Here is a 20,373-nt window from a genome sequence, read left to right on the forward strand (position 1 = left end):
TGCTCCCCGTTCTTCTGCCAGGATTAAAAGTTCCCTGAGGCACCCCTGCAGGAGCCAAGAAGATAAGGGCACCATGTTTTCTATACAGCCTGCAAAATCGTGGGCCAATTAAACCTCTCTTCTTTATAAAATTACTCAGTCTCAGGTATTTATAGTAAGGCAAAAACAGCCTAACACACCTTGGGAGCTTTTCTCTTTCTCTTTAGATCCCTGTTGAGAACATGATTCCCCTCCATGCATGCATATACACATTCACCACATTTAAATTATGCACACGCATGTGGGTGTATATATTTATGTTAGGCCTATATATATATACACACACACACACACATATATATATACAGCAGATCTATTATTAACTGCTGTAGGTTTCTTATCTTTTTTTTTATAATAGGATTTAAATTCAACCAGCTTCAGCAAGAAAATCCAGGCTTACAAAATTTGCATTAAAAAAAATAGAAAGAGCTTAGCAAGGCCCTTAAGGGAATTAAAAGCTCTCCCTAACATCTGAAGAGATACCTATACTTTCCCTGTAAAGCATCCTCCAACTGCCTATGTAACTAGTTATATTAAAAACTAAAAGGTGCTTCCTAGACAAACATGCATGCTAGCATGTGAAGCCTCAAGAACAGTAAATAAATAAAGATAAATAAATAAAATAAATAGAAAAAAGGGTCAGGTGAGTTGCCCACATAGCATCAATCCATCCACATAAACCAAGGGTAAAATTCCTAACAACCTAATTTCACTATTCTAGTTGCTTTTGTTTGCTTGTTTTTTGAGAGACAGTCTCACTCTGTCACCCAGGTTAAAGTACAGTGGCATGATCATAGTTCACCGCAGCCTTGAACTCCTGGGCTCAAGGGATCCTCTGCCCTTAGCCTCCCACATAGCTGGGACTACAGGTGTGCACTACCATGCCCGGTTAATTTATATATTCGTTGTAGAGATGGGATCTCACTACGTTGCCCAGGCTGGTCTCAAACTTCTGGGTTCAAGCAAATCCTCCTGCCTTGGTCTCCCAAAGTACAGGATTATAAGTGTGAGCCACTGCACCCAGTGCTTTTTCTTTTTTTTTTTTTTTAAGTCTAGTTAATCAGTATGTTCCTGCCTAGCCCAGAAGCATAACATGAGAAGACTTACTAAGTTTTGCAAAGTTGTCTTGAGTGGTTTAAAGAAAATTGTTCTATATTGTCACCATTATATAATACCCATTGTAATTTAAAAATAAGTTGTACACTCCAATGACACCATGCTTCCTAAAATAAAGAAGCCTGTTTTAGCCACATTATTCATAAAATCATTCCTTTCATAGTAGTTCCTCTTTCAGTTGTGCATAATTTTGTCTTACCTTTCCATTTGTGCACATTATTTTCTCATAACTATCTTTATCTTTTATATTACTCCTTTCTTTTTTAAACATGGACAGCTACACGGTCATTCTGTCTGTCCTCTAGTCTTATTAAAAAGCACATTACACTCAGGAGGCTGAGGCAGGAGAATCACCTGAACCCGGGAGGCAGAGGTTGCAGTGAGCCGAGATTGCGGCACTGCACTCCAGCCTGGCGACAGAGTGAGACTCCATCTCAAAAAAAAAAACATTACTTGATCCTTAAGTGTCAATAATGACCCCTATTACAGGGACAATGACGACAGGAGAGGGCAAAAGAGCAGATGCCCTTTTTCATGGTGATATACACCCTGAGGGATATGTACATGTTAGCACAGGACAGAAGTAGCCGGTGAGGATTCTCCTCTCTGGGTTTTCAGAGGGAGATGGCCCTGTCAACACTTAGATTTCAAACTTCTAGCCTCCAGAACTGCAAGACAATTCATTTCTATAGTTTTGAGCCACTAGTTTGTGCTGTTTTGATACAGCAGCCTGAGGAAATGGATGTGGATTTCCCCCGCGTGTGTGGGCAAGGGCACCTACGATTTGCTCCCGAGCAAAATATGACAAAGATGACGGGTTGTCACTCCCATTATTACATTACATTTATAAGACTCAGTCTTGCTAGCTAATCCTATTGTCAGCTGTGAAGAAGCACGCTGCTATGAGTCCTACAGCCACAAGGAACTGAATTCTGCCAACGTGTGGGCTGAGAAGTGGTTGTTTCTCAATGGCAGCCTTGAGAGACCCTAAGCAGGGGACCCAATTAAGTTGTGCATAAATTTCTGATGCACAGAAATTGTGAGATAATGCATGTGTGCTGTTTTAAGCTGCTACGTTTATAGTCATTTGTTACACAGCACAGAAAACGAATACAGTTGGACAGGAGCATAAGAGACGAGCTTTGCAATCTCTCTGGGCCTAGAAAATGTGGACAGCTGACTCTTATGGATGCTTTCCCAGATGCTTCTGAAACTGCCAGCACTGGGATTCTCTTACAATTCCCTTTTATCAGGCAGTTTCTTGTAACTCCTTCCTTAGCTCCTTAGGTATCCAGTGTTTACCTCCTGGGTCTTGCTGCTAGGGTCTCTCTGTTCTTCCAAGGGCCTTACTGGCCAGGACCCAGGCGAACCCCATGGCACCCACCTCCATAAGGCCCACATCCTTTGGCCCACCCAACTGGAGGAATGCAGACAGTTCCCAATGTGGCACACTCTCCTCAGCCCATCCCTCTGCTTCAGATCTGCTGTACAACAGTACAAGACCCACATGCTGGGTTTCTTCAATAGCAGGATACCATGTCAGGCTCACCCAGAGTCCTGTTGAAGGCCACTCTCTTTTCACTGAGGGTGGGTGTTATTGCAGGTAATAGTTCACTCCCAAGGACCTCTTTATTAATCTTCTTCTCCGTATTCTGTGGACTTTCCTATCCTTAATCTGATACAAGGGCTGGAGACTCATGAAATCAATCACTGAGCACTTCCTTCATAAATTCTGTGCACGGGGGTTTGTCTCACAATCACTTTGGTCTGTGATAGCTATTGTATTGGCAATTCCATCAGAATGAAGGCAGGAAAAGCACCATTTTAACATCCTGTTACATGTAGTATTCACAAGTCATAAAACAATAGAATTTAATGAGTATAATTTAGTGCTAATATCACAATTTGTTTCTAGTTGACATTTAAAAAATTCAGTGATATTTACACTCTTAGACAATTGTCGAGACTTTGAACCCTATTTAAAAAAATGACTCAACACCCTCAAAAAATTTTATCTATATACTGCAAGCAGAAAAATAGAAAGAGACAGAAGCCAAGGAATTAAAGTGTGTTGCATTATATAAAAACTCTAATTATGGGTGCCAAAATGCAAAAGTGTTCTATTTAAAATACAAATGTTTATTCATTCATTTATTGGACAAACATTTACTGAGCACCTTCTAAGTGACAGACTGTTTTATTTAAACTTTTAAAATATTTAATTTTAATTTTACTTAGCCAGATAGCTTTAAAAAATGTATAAAAAATGCACTTCAGAGTAAGTCTTTAAAACAGCTATTACTTCAGAATTACCTGAAAAAGCATTACTGTAATATCTAGACAGGGTTTGCATGATGTCTTTTGAGTGCTGGGTCCATGGTGCTATCTTTCTGTAGGTTTTCACACGATGAACAAGTTGAGAACCACCATACTGAAGGGATAGGGTATCACCATGATCTTCATAGAGTTCCTCAAATAACCTAAAAAAAGAAAAACTCGCATTAAAGAATTTCACCAAAATCAAAGCACAAGTTATCCACTTAGCCAAACTCCAAACAAGTCTTATACTTTAAAAATTCTTCTGAGCCTTTCAAGTTAGATTCTTCAACATCTTGAAAACAAATGCAAATGCTAATATATTTTAGAGTGATATTCCAGTAAACACCAAAGCTATAGAAAACACTAAAATGGAAGCAGGGGCACCAAAAACATAACTCACCAAAGCCAGACCAGGCTGCTTCTAACCATACTTAAAGACTCCTAACTTTCTGCAGCCTGCCAGAGCAATTCACCTCCCATGACAGAATGTACTGTGCTCTCTGAATTGCCTCTGAAAAGAGAATATGCTCCTGTCACAGTGTCAGTCCATTCAAGCTGCTGCAACAAGACACCATAAACTGGGTGGCTTATAAACAGCAAACATTTCTCACATTTCTGGAGGCTGGGAAGTACAAGATCAAGGAGCTGGTAGATGTGGTGTCTGGTGAGGGCCCATTTCCTACATCACAGATGGTCTTCTCACTGTGTCCTCACATGATGGAAGAGGCTAGCTAGCTCTCTTCAGTCTTTTTTATAATAAGGACACTAGTCCCAGTCATGAGGGTTCCTCTCGGCTCTACTCATTTTCCAAAGGTCCTACCTCCTAATACCATCCCTTTGGGGGTGAGGATTTTAACATATGAACTTAGGGAAGACACAAGCATTCAGATCATAGCAGGCTAACATATCATATGCCTTCTTAGATATGTACTTTTGAAACCTGTGTTTCTTCAAGTGTCTGTTAATATTTCCAGTGCAGTGATATCTGTTGGTGTGGCCATTTGTAAACTGATTACTTTCCTCAGCTGAGCCTTTATGACAATTTCCGATGACCACTATCAGCTATCATTAATTGTATTTTCAAAAAATAATACTTTATGGACTGTCACAGATGCAATAGACAGTGAAGAAATAGTAATCCTTAATGAAGAATCAATCTTTTATACATCTCAGATTTTTAGTATGTATGAAGACACAGTACTTTTTTTGAAAATGCCATCTGGATTTGTTTTAAAACAACACCCACTAGTTTGTCTAAGTACTTTGAATTTATCTAAAGAATGTAGTGTTTATTCATAATTAACACAAGCAACAACAACAACAACAAAAGAAAAACCCAAAGCCCAAACCATGGCAAGAATACACAAATTTTTAATAGAAATGTTTATCCTAAGACACCAACATCCACTGCGGAAAGGACACCCTCTTCAACAAATGGATGCTGGGAAAACTGGATATTCATATGCAGAAGAATGAAACTGAACCACTGTCTCTCGTCATATACAAAAATCAACTCAAGACAGATTAAAGACTTAAACATAAGACCAAAAACTATAAAACTACTAGAAGAAAATATAAGAAAAACAGAATTAGTTTGAATAATGTTTTCTAGCAACACAATTTTTGAGAAGCTAAAAGTAGAAACACTTTCATAAAAAAAAATCTTATTATTAACCAGGTTTGCCTTCCGCCATTATCAGCATTCAAATAGCAAAAAATAAGACTTACCTAACTGCATCTGTATCAAACTGTAGATTAGGTTTGTCGATCAGTCCCAATGAATACAGCTGATAGGCCAGAGCACATTTTCCCACCATAAACTGTGCTGTGTTGGTGCGATCTAAACAGTCCACACAGTTGGTTCGAAGGATGCCAGTCTAAAGAGAAATACCTTAAGAACCAAAGAACTTCCATACTACTTTAGATTTCTTTAAGAAGCAAAAAAAAAAAAAAAAAAAAAAAAGTCTGTGGGCAGGTGTTATTCTTGAACAAATATTATTCAATTTTATGTAAAGCCAAAATAATGAAGAACATGTTTAAAGTTGCATAAGGTTATATATGCTGCTCACTTATGTTGCTGGAACAGCATCATTAAATCTTCGGGCCTATATTTGAATTTACTTTGTTAGTTTAACAAAAGAAAACAAATAGCTAACAATTTCCACATGTACCAATTAGCAAAATATGGGCTTTTTTTCTGACATATCTCCTCATTACACAACCTAAATATTCAGTGGTTAGGGCCATATCATTCTTAAAGCATAGTTAACATATATACTATATATGCTTGGTTTCTTTTCCAAAGTCACTGTAATTTGTTCTTTTCATGTTCCTGTTTGTGTTTCTATTTCCAGGAATAAAATTTAATACACAGAAAAAATCCATAGGCCATATTATTTCACCTGCACATTTTTCTTTTTCTTTTCTTTTTTTTTTTTTTTTGAGACAGAGTCTTGCTCTGTCACCCAGGCTGGAGTACAGTGGCACGATCTCGGCTTACTGCAACCTCTGTCTCCCAGATTCAAGCGATTCTCCTGCCTCAGCCTCCCGAGTAGCTGGGACTAGAGGTGCATGCCACCACGCCCAGATAATTTTTTGTATTTTCAATAGAGACAGGGTTTGACCATGTTAGCCAGGATGGTTTCGATCTCCTGATCTTATGATCCACCCGCCTTGGCCTCCCAAAGTGTTGGGATTACAGGTGTGAGCCATCGCGCCCAGCCAGCTACATATTTTTCATAAGCATTAAAGACTAGAAGTAAGACTTTCAACAATCATTCTCAAATAATAATTCTGCATTAAATAAGATACAGGTCTCTACATGAATGCTTACAGAAAACGTACAGTATACAGTGGATACGGATTCTGTTCATTATGAATGTAATATTGTGTATACCTGCAGGCGACCAGTGGGAATCACACATCCTCCTAGTTCATTCCACCTATGTTTAAAAATAAACACTTTTTAAAAAGTTAACGGCAGAATAAGTATTTATTTTCGGTACCAGCTCCTTGTTAAGAATCATAGAATTAAACTAATAGAGCTGAAGCCTCCTGAAAAATCAGCTGATCCTGCCTACTCTTATTTTTTCAGGTAAGTGAACATGCAAATGACTGAGGCGGACTGCTTACCACACTCTCCTCAAAGAGAGTCCAGGAAAGGGGCATTTTAATTTGCCCGAGTGCCCACTCTGGCATTTTTTGTTACCCATGCTCAACCAAAATCTCCCTTGCTTTCATTCAAACCCACTTACTGTTGGGTCTCTATACACATAGGTAACAATCGTAGAGTATCTTTCTAATAAAATCTTCCAAGTCTTAGCCTTTCCAACTCAACATTACGATTTTCTACCTCCCCCAGCTTTTATTCATGGAGGTTTTGTTATATTTCTTTGGTTGGTTTTGCAGATTTCCTTTTAGAGACTACTTATTTTCTCCATGTGCAATGAATACATAGGAATATGTTTTGTTATGAAATACTATATATGATGTTAATATTTTAATTATTTAAAAGAAGGTGCTGTGCAGAAAAGAGTTAACCTAATAGGCCTAACTGCTATCCTCAGAAAGTCCTGCTTATAAGGTTGACCCTTGGCCAACGTCTGGGAACTTACATTTCAGGAGGGTTTCCACCATTCCCAGAACTGATAAGAGTGACTCACTGTGCTGAAATGGTTTGTAGAAATAATAGGGTTTTTCCTGAATACCTTCTTTCCCTCTGGAAGTCAAGAATTTTGGCATATGCCACGCAGAGGCTACCTATGTGACCAGCCTCCAGTAAAAAAACAAAGTCTCCAACATGCTTCCTTGGCTGGCAACATTTCATCCATGCTTCACAACCTGTTTCTTGGGGGAATTAAGTGTGTTCTATGTGACTCCACTGAAGAGAAGACTCTGGAAGCTTGTGCCTGGTTTCCTCTGGACTTTGCCCCTTTTGCCTTTTCCCTTTGTTAACGTCATTTTATATCCTTTCACCATAATAAATTATAGCCAGAATACAATAAGCTGAGTCCTTTCAGTTATCCTAGTGAATTACTGAATCTGGGAGTGGTCTTGGGGGACCCCTGTCATGGGTACCCTAAAATTCAAACAATAAACAAGTGCAAACAATGCAAACTATAACAAAGGGATTACTTCCAAAGACATTACACTAGTAGTTAGTTCTTTTCTGTTGTCTTATCATTGTAGTTAACTACATTAACTGAAAATAAAATGCCAGAAATATATAGTATTGGTTTCTTAAAAGATAAAGCATAAATCCTTGATCTGAAGAAGCTCCCAAAATAGTAATGAAAGGTTTGTGAGCGAATAACCATAATACAATAATAAATACTATTTTTATAAAAATGTTAGTATATAATCTATAAGAAAAAAAGTGTTTCTATTCAATACTGAAAAATAGAGTTCACTGTTGAAAATTTTACTTACAGAAATATTGTATGCAATATTTGTTCTATGAAGCAAGAGATACAGATCCCATGGCTTACATCTCAAGGTATGTAGGTAACCAACAAAGGAATTCCCATGCCCCAGTGAACATTCAGTACTCAGTCATGTGAGCAGTGTGCCTCCCCCCAGGACTAAATTCATCCAATTTCCAAGTAGTACAAACTGCTCATATTCAGAATACCCATAAAAGCAAAAATCATGATTTATTATAAGTTTTAAAATACCATACATACTTTTCATCCGGCCGCAAAATGCTACAGTAGGAATCAGGGCGGTTTACAAAGAAACCTGTTTTCTTCACCACACTTTCTGCAATCACATTCAGTCGATCAAGAACATTACACAGCTTGCTGAGGAGAGGAGGAAGAATGAGAAAAGTGAGAAGAAGCCAAGTTTTAATATATATTTATCTTTATGTCTAAAGCCAGTAAAGATTATAGCAATGATATTTAAGGATGTAATTTTTTAAATCTCTTGGCTGGTACTTGATAGAAACATGTAACAATGTCTAGAATATAATGTGTACTCAGTAACCAGCAACATTTGATATGAAAGAGACACAAAAGACCTGTAACTTAATAACAAATATTGGTGATCCTTAATCTTGGCATATAACATCCCTGCCTGAGCTTTCTCCAAAGCCTTTCACTCCTCAAGAGTTGTCAAGTCAAAATACATTCATAAAATGGCTGTGAAAAGAGCACCATGCACAGTGCAGGTGGCAGAGAAGAAAAAACTGGAAAATAATATGAATGGCAACTGGGTGCAGTGGCTCAGGCCTATAATCCCAGCACTTTGGGAGGCCAATGCAGGCGGATCACTTAAGGTCAGGAGTTTGAGACCAGCCTGGCCAACATGGTGAAACTCTGCCTCCACTAAAAATACAAAAAATTAGCTGGGCGTGGTGGCAGGCGCCTATAGTCCCAGCTACTCAGGAGGCAGGAGAATGGCGTGAACCCGGGAGGTGGAGCTTGCAGTGAGCCGAGATTGTGCCACTGCATTCCAGCCTGAGAAACAGAGCGAGACTCCGTCTCAAACAACAAAAACAAAAACAAAATTAGCCAGGCACGGTGGTGCATGACTGTAGTCCCAGCTACTCAGGAGGCTGAGGCAGGAGAATCACTTGAACCCAGGAGGCGGAGTCTGCAATAAGCTGAGATCGTACCACTGCACTCCAGCCTGGGCAACAGAGCAAGACTATGTTTAAAAAATAATTAAAAAATAATATGAATAGCAACAACTTGTAACCAAACTTATATTCTGGGAAAGTCTGTGTATCTAATTGTATAAAATGATTTAGAAAAAAGTACAATAAGTACAAAATGATATAGTAACATTTTAAAAAATAAGACCTTAAGTAAACCTAGAGCTTGTATGATTGTGCAGTAAGTGAACAAAAAGACAATGCAAGATTTAACAAAAGTAAGTTCCTTAGAAGAGATGAGTTTTGAATCAGATCTTGAAAGATAAAAGAGAGGTGGGAAAGCATCCCAGGGAGGGTGAAGAATAGGAATGGAGGCTTAGGATAGGACTTTGGCTGCTACATTTGTGGCAGAGCATGAAGATTCAGTTTTCTGGAAGAGAATAGCCCTTGGGATAAATAAAAAGTGATTGCATTCTGAAGACAATCAGATGATGAGGCTTTGACGCTACACTAGGGAGTCTGGATCTACTATACACAGTCAGGAATTATCACAGGTTCATCCACGAGTGACATCTGAGAAAGTGTTTAAATAGTGAGACAGATGATACAGAAAAAAGTAAAACTAATGTCTTTATGGAATAGTGGTAGAAATGTTCTGAAACGACTAGATATTTCAAAGAAGTTGCAAATGGTATCTACGATAGGCAAAATAGATAGATAGATAGATAGATAGATAGATAGATAGATAGATAGATAGATAGATAGATAGATAAAATGTTTTTAAAAAGTTTGGTAGTTTATTGATGTACTCAAAACAGTCCCTCAACAGGTTCATGAAGGAAATTAACAGGGTAAAATTTACTTTACCATAGAGGTTAGCTTTCCATTATTTCTCATTACAAGAAAAGGAAACGATCATAGCCAGGCAGAAGAGTATCATTCACCTTTTGGTATACTTGGCCATGTCCCAGGGAATATAAACAATAGTGTGCTCAGGAGGCAAAAACTGGTTGAGATACGTCACAGCAGCAACAAGTTCTTCACTCAGAATTCTTTCATGCTTTCTTTTCTCTCGTTCCTTTATCAAAAATTAAACATTTTCAGTGTTCCAATTCCCTTAAATCAGAAGAACAGGCTCAACATGTTTACTTTTAAGCTAAGCTAAGACAAAAAATCCAAGTCTTAAATATACTAAAATGAAACCTAGCTACAATAATCAGAAATAATAAAAATACAAAGAAATAAATGCTCCATTGCATTAAAGTGAACAGATAATGAGCTTTAAAGATTCAAGGAGATCAGGTTTCTTCCTGGTACCCTCCCTGCATCCTGAGAAACCCAGCTTACCTACCATGGGCCATGGCCCACACCCAACTCTGACAGAGGAGATCCCTCCCAAGGACCAGAAGGGAGCCCCCAACTTCAGCCAGCTGAAGGCCAGAAAGAAATCAACTGGTCTGGATGAACAATTCCTAAACTAGCACAGCAGAAAGCAGCTCCACAGCCTTCACAGGACTTCATAAATTAGACTTGCAAATACTCTGTGGGATAACCAAGACAGGCATTTCTTTTTCTCTTTACACTGTGGTTGAATGAATTGAGGTTGAGAGGCACTCATGGAACTAAACCTTGGTTTCTGCCTCCTTACCTGAGGTATCTCTTTAGTTAAACACTGCACTGCCTCTCATTCAAGACAAGCTAGTACTTTATTGTACAGTTCTGTGGTTGGAGTGCTGACTCTGCCACTCACTAGCCATGTGGCCTTCAGCAATGTTCTCAATTTCCCTACACCTCCATTTTTTCATCTATAAAATAGGGCAACAACAGTATCTTCCTCACAACATTAATGTGAGACATAAATGAGATAGAGCATTGTGAGCTTTTTTTGTTTTGTTTTGTTTTACTTTAAGTTCTGGGATACATGTGCAGAATGTGCAGGTTTGTTACATAGGTATACACGTGCCATGGTGGTTTGTTGCATCCATCAGCCTGATATCTACATTAGGTATTTTTCCTAATGCTATCCCTCCTCTAGCCCCCAATCCCCTGATAGGCCCTGGTGTGTGCTGTTTCCCTCCCTGTGTCCCTGTGTGCCTATGTTCTCATTGTTCAGTTTCCACTTATAAGTGAGAACATGCAGTGTTTGGTTTTCTGTTCCTGTGTTAGTTTTCTGAGAGTGATGGTTTCCAGCTTCATCCATGTCCCTGCAAAGGACATGAACTCGTCCTTTTTTATGGCTGCATAGTATTCCACAGTGTATATGTGCCACATTTTCTTTATCCAGTCTATCACTGATGGGCATTTGGGTTGGCTTCAAGTCTTTGCTATTGTGAATAGTGCTGCAATAAACATACATATGCATGTGTCTTTATAGTAGAATGATTTATAATCCTTTGGGTATATACCCAGTAATGGGATTGCTGAGTCAAACAGTATTTCTGGTTCTAGATCCTTGAGGAATCACCACAATGTCTTCCACAATGGTTGAACTAATTTACACTCCCACCAACAGTGTAAAAGCATTCCTACTTCTCCACATTCTCTCCAGATCAGTTGTTTCGTGACTTTTAAATGATCACCATTCTAACTGGCATGAGATGGTGATGGTATCTCATTGTGGTTTTGATTTGCATTTCTCTAATGATCAGTGATGGTGAGCCTTTTTACATATGTTTGTTGGCTGTACATAAATGTCTTCTTTTGAGAAGTGTCTGTTCATATCCTTCGCCTACTTTTTGATGGGGTTGTTTTTCTCTTGTAAATTTAAGTTCCTTGTAGATTCTAGATACTAGCCCTTTGTGAGACGGATAGATTGTAACTATTTTCTCCCATTCTGTAGGTTGCCTGTTCACTCTGATGATAGTTGTTTTTTTGTTTTTTGTTTTTTTTTTTTCTGTGTAGAAGCTCTTTAGTTTAATTGGATCCCATTTGTTCATTTTGGCTTTTGTTGCCATTGCTTTTGGTGTTTTAGTCAAGAAGTCTTTGCCCATGCCTATGTCCTGAATGGTATTGCCTAGGTTTTCTTCTAGGGCTTTTATGGTTTTAGTTCTTAAATTTAAGTGTTTACTCCATCTGGAGATAATTTTTTGTATAAGGTGTAAAGAAAGGGTCTAGTTTCAGTTTTCAGCATATGGCTAGCCAGTTTTCCCAGCACCATTTATTAAATAGGGAATCCTTTCCCAATTGCTTGTTTTTGTCAGGTTTGTCAAAGATCAGATGTGTATATGTGTGGTGTTATTGCTGAGGCCTCCGTTCTGTTCCATTGGTCTATATATGTTTTGGTACCAGTACCATGCTGTTTTGGTTACTGCAGCCTTGTAATATAGTTTGAAGTCAGGTAGCATGATGCCTCCAGCTTTGCTCTTTTTGCTTAAGATTGTTTTGGCTATACAGGCTCTTTTTTGGTTCCATATGAAATTTAAAGTAGTTTTTTCTAATTCTGTGAAGAAAGTCAATGGTAGCTTGATGGGGATAGCACTGAACCTATAAATTACTGTGGGCAGTATGGCCATTTTCACAATATTGATTCTTCCTATCAATTAACATGGAATGTTTTTCCATCTGTTTGTGTCCTCTCCTATTTCCTTGGGCAGTGGTTTGTAGTTCTCCTTGAAGAGGTCCTTTACATCCCTTCTAAATTGTATTTTTAGGTATTTATTCTCTTTGTAGCAATTTTGAACGGGAGTTCATTCATGATTTGGCTCTCTGTTTGCCTATTACTGGTGTATAGGAATGCTTGTGATTTTTGCACATTGATTTTTTTATCCTGAGACTTTGCTGAAGTTGCTTATCAGCTTAACGAGTTTTGGGGCTGAGACTATGGAATTTTCTAAATATACAATCATGTCCTCTGCAAACAGAGATAATTTGACTTCCTCTCTTCCTATTTGAATACCCTTTATTTCTTTCTCTTGCCTGATTGCTCTGGCCAGAACTTCCAACACTATATTGAATAGGAGTGGTGAGAGGGGGCATCCTTGTCTTGTGCCGATTTTCAAAAAGAATGCTTCCAGCTTTTGCCCATTCAGTATGATATTGGCTGTGGGTTTGTTATAAATAGCTCTTATTATTTTGAAATATGTTCCATCAGTACCTAATTGAGAATTTTGAGCATGAATGGGTGTTGAATTTTATTGCAGGCCTTTTCTGCATCTACTGAGATAATCATGTGGTTTTTGTCATTGGTTCTGTTTATGTGATGGATTACGTTTATTGATTTGCATATGTGAAACCAGTCTTGCACCCCAGGGATGAAGCTGACTTGGTGGTGGCAGAGCAAACAAATTCAAAAGCTAGCAGAAGATAAGAAATAACTAAGATCACAGTAGAACTGAAGGAGATAGAGACATGAAAAACCCTTCAAAAAATCAGTGAATCCAGGAGTTGTGTGTTTTTTTTTTTTAAAGACTAACAAAATAGATAGACCACTAGCCAGACTAATAAAGAAAAAAAGAGAAAAGAATCAAATAGACACACAATAAAAAATGTTAAAGGGGAGATCATCACTGATCCCATAGAAATACAAACTATCATCAGGGAATACTTAAAACATCTCTATGCAAATAAATTAGAAAATCCAGAAGAAATGGATAAATCCCTGGACCCATACACCCTCCCAAGACTAAATCAGGAAGAAGTCGAATCTCTGAATAAATCAATAACAAGTTCTGAAATTGAGGCAATAATTAATAGCCTACTAACCAAAGAAAGCCCAGTACCAGACGGATTCACAGCCAAATTCTACCAGAGGAACAAAGAAGAGCTGGTACTATTCCTTCTGAAACTATTCCAAACATTAGAAAAAGAGGGACTCCTCCCTAACTCATTTTATGAGGCCAGCATCATCTTGATACCAAAACCTGGCAGAGACACAACAAAAAAAGAAAATTTCAGGCCAATATCCCTGATGAACATTGAGGCGAAAATCCTCAATAAAATACTGGCAAACCAAACCCAGCAGCAGAGCATGGTGAGTTTTTATAGAACAGCTGGCATATAGGAAGTACCCTATAAAAATTTGCCATTTTCATTATTACCCTTATCAAGCCTTCACTTAGAAACAAAGACAAACAATTAATTCCACAACAGTGAGACTGAAATGGTATTAAGGCACTATTGTTGGCATCAAAATTAGACTGCTGTTTTCAATCATGGAGATTACTTTTCAGTTGCCATGAATTTAATTAGATAACTACTGTAGCAACAAAAAGGGGTCGCTATTGGGCACAGCTGAATACATCAAATGAAATAATTAGATAAGAATTAAGAACAGTATTAAATTTTAGGATGAAAATAAATTTTGCTTATTTATATATATGAGAAATATATATATCTGAAATTTTTCTCAAAAGCATTTAAAATCAACTAGGGAAACAAAATCTTCTTGAAATGCTTATATCAAATCTGATATTTTGTGGGATGGAGAGGAAATGTTTGAGCAACCTTCGTTCATCTCTGTATGAAGAATCTGCTGTATGCATTCTCTGTCCATAGAGGATCAGTGTTAGTGGGTTGTTAGTCAATCTCTTTAGAGTCACAGACCCCTAACAAGTAAAGGAAAACTTTACATACACAAGTGATTTTGCATATCATTTTTTTTTTCTTTTTTCTTTTTTTATAAAGAGACAGGGTCTCACTCTGTCACCCAGGCTGGAACGCAGTGGTGCAATCATAGCTCACTGCATCCTGGAACTCCTGGACTCAAGTGATCCTCCCACTTCAGCCTCCAAGTAGCTGGGACTACAGGTGTGCACCATGCCCAACTAATTGAAAAATATTTTTTTTTTTTGTAGAGACTGGGTCTCCTATGCTGCCCAGGCTGCTCTCAGACTCCTGGTCTCATGCAAGCCTCCCACCTCAGTTTCCCAAGTCACTGGGATTATAGGCATGAGCCACCACATCCAGCTGCGTATCATTTCAAAGGATTCCAAGATCCCCCTAACAGCCATGCATGGCCCACAGATTAAAAACCTCTGATGTACAGTTATACTTGATCCTAGGTTGGCCTCCTGTTGATACAGTAGCAGCTCTGAAGGCACACGGATTGCTGCAAACTGTCTTTCAACCAGTGCCTCAAACTTTCACAAATGGGAAGAAGTTCACAACACAGGGTAAAAGAGAAATGAAATCACGAAAAGCATTTCACTTTATTAACTTCTTCATATGGTGGTAGAATAAAGAATGAGTATCCCCTAGGTATCATTCTATTCACACATGTATTCTTTGGCTCTTTAATCGCAATTAATAAGGTCTTCTACCAAGTGACCTGAATAAACAGCTTCTTTAATCCTATGAATAAAACTAGTGCTATAAACAACAAAATACTTTCCTATTCCATGAAACAGCAACTTAATCTACAAACTATTTCTGTAGCTAACTTCTAGTCATTGTCAGGATTTTTACTGCAGTGGAACAATAAAGAAGTACAATTTTAAAATCCACTGACCGATCTTTAAATATTTGAAAAAATAAAAGTACATGGGAGATACCTGGCAAAGAATACATTATAATCACATGTATATGACAGTATTTTTTGAGTGTGCACAATTAATAGAGAATTATTTCAAGCATTGTAGACCTGAATCTCCATTTAATGACAGCTTTTCAACCACACTATATGAACTCTGTAAAACATGAACTTATTTTATCTTATTTTATTATTGAGGCAGGGTCGTGCTCTGACTAAATCCACTAATTTAAAACTAGGTTTCTAATCCAGTAATACTTTATAATTTAATACTTTAGCAATAATTTATTTCCATACTAACAATATCTTATTTTCTATACATTTACTGGAAAAATGTCCATGAGCATTTTCACTAAAGTTTTCATATTTCAAATTTTCACTTAAGTATATACTATAGCTAACTGTTCAATATTAGACTGAGGTTAGAGATTATTCACCTTATATTATTCTGAGTTGATATAGAGAGAGACGTGAATATGAAACTTCTGAATTAATATGAACAAATGTCTAGAAAATGATTATTTAACATCTGAATGATTTATTTTACAAAGTCAATCCCTAGTGGGATACAATTACAAAGAGCAACACAGGAAGAAATGAAGCTGACTGCCTCACTGTTTCACTCTTCTCCCCCAGCTGCCACTTTGGGGACATATTCCTCCATACTCTTGATTTAAAACACACACACACACACACACACACCCACACCCTTTGAGCCCATGCATGTAGTTATACAGTCCTCTCCTGGGAACTGTCTCTTCCCCACCCAAAGCTTTGCCTCCATCCTGGGTGATACGGTTTGGCTGTGTCCCCACCCAAATCTCATCCTGAATTGTAGCTCCCATAATTCCCATGTGTTGTGGGAGGGGCCTGGTGGAAGATAACTGAATCATGGGGGTCGTCTCCCCCATACTGTTCTTATGGTAGTAAGTCTCACGAGGGCTGATACTTTTATAAAGGGTTTCTCTTTTTGCTTGGTTTCCATTCTTTCTTGTCTGCCACTATGTAACATGTGTCTTTTGCTTTCCGATATGATTGTGAGGCCTCCCCAGACACAGGGAACTGTGAATCCATTAAACCTCTTTTTCTTTATAAATTACCCAGGCTCAGGTATGTCTATCAGCAGCGTGAAAACAGACTAATACACTGGGTGACTTTCAGTATCTCCACCTCCTTTTCCACTTTAAATCCTCATTCCCACTCTCACATCTTAGACCAATTCATTATCACAGGCTGTTCTTTCTTCAACATTTCTTATTCGTGACCTCTTTTATTTCCACATTGCTTGCTTTAAATACCCCACCTCATGAGGACCGCAATCCACTGACATCTCCACCTTCTCCAGCAGCCCTGTTCTTTTAGCCCTGTCCTTATTTGGCTCAGATTTCATGGTCCACTTCAATCACAGTATTGTCAAAATCCAAAATGCCTTTCATCCTGTCTTTTTATGTCACACCTGTCTGACGAAACTAAATAAACCCAATTATTATTTTACCTGTGCTTATACTCATTCACAAGCCTGCTGGAAGAAGGCAGGCAATAGTAAAATGATTCCATTTAAGAAATCATGATCACCAACTTGAAATTGGCTCTTGGTACTTCCTGCAGGTTTCTAGTCAACTTACCCTCTCATGTACACAAGACTTAAACCTTCTCCACTCCCTTCAAATCTCCACTCTCAGCATGATCATTCCTCCTACCTTAAGGAGAAATTAAAGCCATCAGAATGGAATGTGCATGTTCACAAATACACACATGCCCGAACCCTTACTATTCTCTGTCTCTCCATTAAAATAATTCCAGTCAGGCGCCATGGTTCATGACTATAATCCCAACACTTTTGGGAGACTGAGGTGGGAGGAGTACTTAAGGACAGGAATTCAAGGTTGCAGTGAGCTACAATCTTGCCACTGCACTCCAGCCTAGGTGACAGAGCACGACCCTGTCTCAAAAATAAAATAATAATTCTACCATGTATGCTTCAGATTTCATCACTTCCTACTTTCTTAAGTACATGAAATCACTGATCATTCCTTTTCTCTCCTGTGTCAGACAACTCTCCCTTTCAAATGTATCCTCCCCATAGGCTTTTAAACATATCAGTATGATCTCTTTTAAAAAATAAAAATGCCATCTTTTACTGGGTACTCCTATTGGGGGAAAAGTACAACACTTACTGCTCCCACTTTCTCACTGTTATCCCACACTAGGTCCACTTCAATCACCTCCATGATGGTAACACTAATGGACAATTTTTCCATCCTCATCTTACTTGAGCCTCAGCATTTGATGCTGCTGATCATTTACTTCCTTCATTGTGAAACACGCTTTCTCTTGGTATTCCTAACACAGCACTTCCTGGTTTTCTTCCTACTCCTCTGGCTGTTTTTTTTCTCTGACTCCTTTAGAGATTCAGCCACTCTAACTGGGCGTTAAGAGCTGGAGATCCCCCAAGATGAGGTCTGAGGTTTTTCCTTCTTACTTTATACTCTCCACATGGGCATCTCATCCATGCCCATGCCTTCAAATGTCACTTGTAAACAGAGTTACAAAAATCACATCTGGGCCCAGACCTCTCCTCTGGGCTCCTGAACCATGCCCTGAACTGTTACCTCCGTTTAGAGGACTCAAGCATACCTCAAACCTCACTCAGTATATCCAAGCTACACCCATGATCTTCCCCCAACAAACCCAGTCAGTGTTCTGTATTTCAGTGAATGGCATCACCATTCACCCACCTGAGTAAGCCAGAAACCTGGGAATTGAGCCTGACATCTCCCGTCCCCTCATTTCAAATCCAGTCCATCACCAAGTCTACTGACTGTCCACTTCTCTAGATCTCCACCACACCACCCTGGTTTAAGGCATAATCACCTCTTTTCTGGACAATTACAACAGCCTCCTATCTGGTCTTCCAGCATTGACGTTAGCCTTGTACTGATCCATTTGTTTTGTATGTTGAGGTCACAGTAATCTTTTCAAAACATAAATCTGACAAGGATCCTCTCAACCATGCAAGATTCTTAATGACTTTCCATTACTCTCAGGAAGAAGGCCAGGCTCATTAATGCAGCCTACAATACCCTGCATGGTCTGGCCATAACCATCTCTTCAGCCACATCTCACAACAAGCATCTTGTCCTCACCCTCTGGGCCCCAACCACAGAGAACCCCCTTTTCTTTCTCCAACCCACCACACTTCCTCCTGTCCTAGGGACTCTGTACATGCTGTGCTCTGAGTTGAAGACCATTCTCTTTCCCATTGACCTGGTTAATGCCTCTTCCTTCAGGCTGATGCTAACTCATCCTGTCCTCAGGAAAGACTTCTCTCCATTATAAGCTCTTATTGCACCATTTGCCTTGTACTGGTGCCTCTGCATTACCTCACCATCTCCTACAACAGGCTGTTAGCTCGAGGTAGGAGCTGTATCTGGAACTGCCTTGGCACACAGGAAACTCTCAAAAATACTTGGTAAATGACTGACTATAAGGTGTGAGAAAGGGACCCAGTTTCAGTTTTCTGCATATGGCTAGCCAGTTTTCCCAGCACCATTTATTAAATAGGGAATCCTTTTCCCATTGCTTGTTTTTGTCAGGTTTGTCAAAGATCAGATGGTTGCAGATGTGTGGTGTTATTGCTGAGGCCTCTGTTCTGTTCCATTGGTCTATATCTCTGTTTTGGTACCAGTAACATACTGTTTTGGTTACTGTAGCCTTGTAGTATAGTTTGAAGTCAGGTAGCGTGACGTCTCCAGCTTTGTTCTTTTTGCTTAGGATTGTCTTGGCTACATGGACTCTTTTTTGGTTCCATACGAAATTTAAAGTAGTTTTTTCTAATTATGTGAAGAAAGTCAATGGTAGCTTGATGGGGATGGCATTAAATCTATAAATTACTTCCTTACACCTTACACAAAAATTAAGTCAAGATGAATTAAAGATTTAAACGTAAGACCTAATATCATAAAAACCCTAGAAGAAAACCTAGGCAATACCATTCAGGACATAGGCATGGGCAAAGACTTCATGACTAAAACACCAAAAGCAATGGCAACAAAAGCCAAAATTGACAAATGGGATATAATTAAACTAAATAGTTTCTGCACAGTAAAAGACACTATCATCAGAGTGAACAGGCAACCTACAGAATGGGAGAACACTGTAGAATCTCTCCATCTCACAAAGGTCTAATATCCAGAATCTACAAGGAACTTAAATTTACAAGAAAAAAACAACCCCATCAAAAAGTAGGCGAAGGATATGAACAGACACTTCTCAAAAGAAGACATTTATATGTAGCCAACAAACATATGAAAAAAGGCTCATCATCACTGGTCATTAGAGAAATGCAAATTAAAACCACAATGAGATACCATCTCATGCCAGTTAGAATGGCGATCATTTAAAAGTCAGGAAACAAGATGCTAGAGAGGATGTGGAAAAATAGGAACACTTTTACACTGTTGGTGGGAGTGTAAATTAGTTCAACCATTGTAGAAGACAGTGTGGCAATTCCTCAAGGATCAAGAACCAGAAATACGATTTGACCCAGCAATCCCACTACTGGGTATATACCCAAAGGATTATAAATCATTCCACTATAAAGACACATGCACATATATGTTTATTGCAGCACTATTCACAATAGCAAAGACTTGGAACCAACCCAAATACCCATCAACAATAGGCTGGATAAAGAAAATGTGGCACATATACAACATGGAATACTATGCAGCCATATAAAAGGATGAGTTCATGTCCTTTGCAGGGACATGGATGAAGCTGGAAACCATCATTCTCAGTACACTAACACAGGAACAGGAAATCAAAAACTGCATGTTCT

The 20,373-nt window shown here is 38.6% G+C and overlaps 1 protein-coding gene across 2 annotated transcripts in view; it reads right to left on the bottom strand.

Moving 5' to 3' along the window:
* FIG4 (FIG4 phosphoinositide 5-phosphatase) overlaps positions 1-20,373 on the bottom strand; it is a 127,541-nt gene that overhangs the window by 53,169 nt on the left and 53,999 nt on the right. For both annotated transcript variants that reach the window (XM_023206015.3, XM_023206016.2), the window contains exons 11-15: positions 10,012-10,145; positions 8,157-8,273; positions 6,371-6,416; positions 5,203-5,351; positions 3,469-3,635 (exon numbers count right to left, since the gene is read on the bottom strand). In XM_023206015.3, the coding sequence (XP_023061783.1) occupies positions 3,469-3,635; positions 5,203-5,351; positions 6,371-6,416; positions 8,157-8,273; positions 10,012-10,145 (613 nt within the window). The remainder of the gene's footprint in view (positions 1-3,468; positions 3,636-5,202; positions 5,352-6,370; positions 6,417-8,156; positions 8,274-10,011; positions 10,146-20,373) is intronic.

Source organism: Piliocolobus tephrosceles, chromosome 5, assembly GCF_002776525.5.
Source record: "Piliocolobus tephrosceles isolate RC106 chromosome 5, ASM277652v3, whole genome shotgun sequence".
NCBI lineage: Eukaryota > Metazoa > Chordata > Mammalia > Primates > Cercopithecidae > Piliocolobus > Piliocolobus tephrosceles.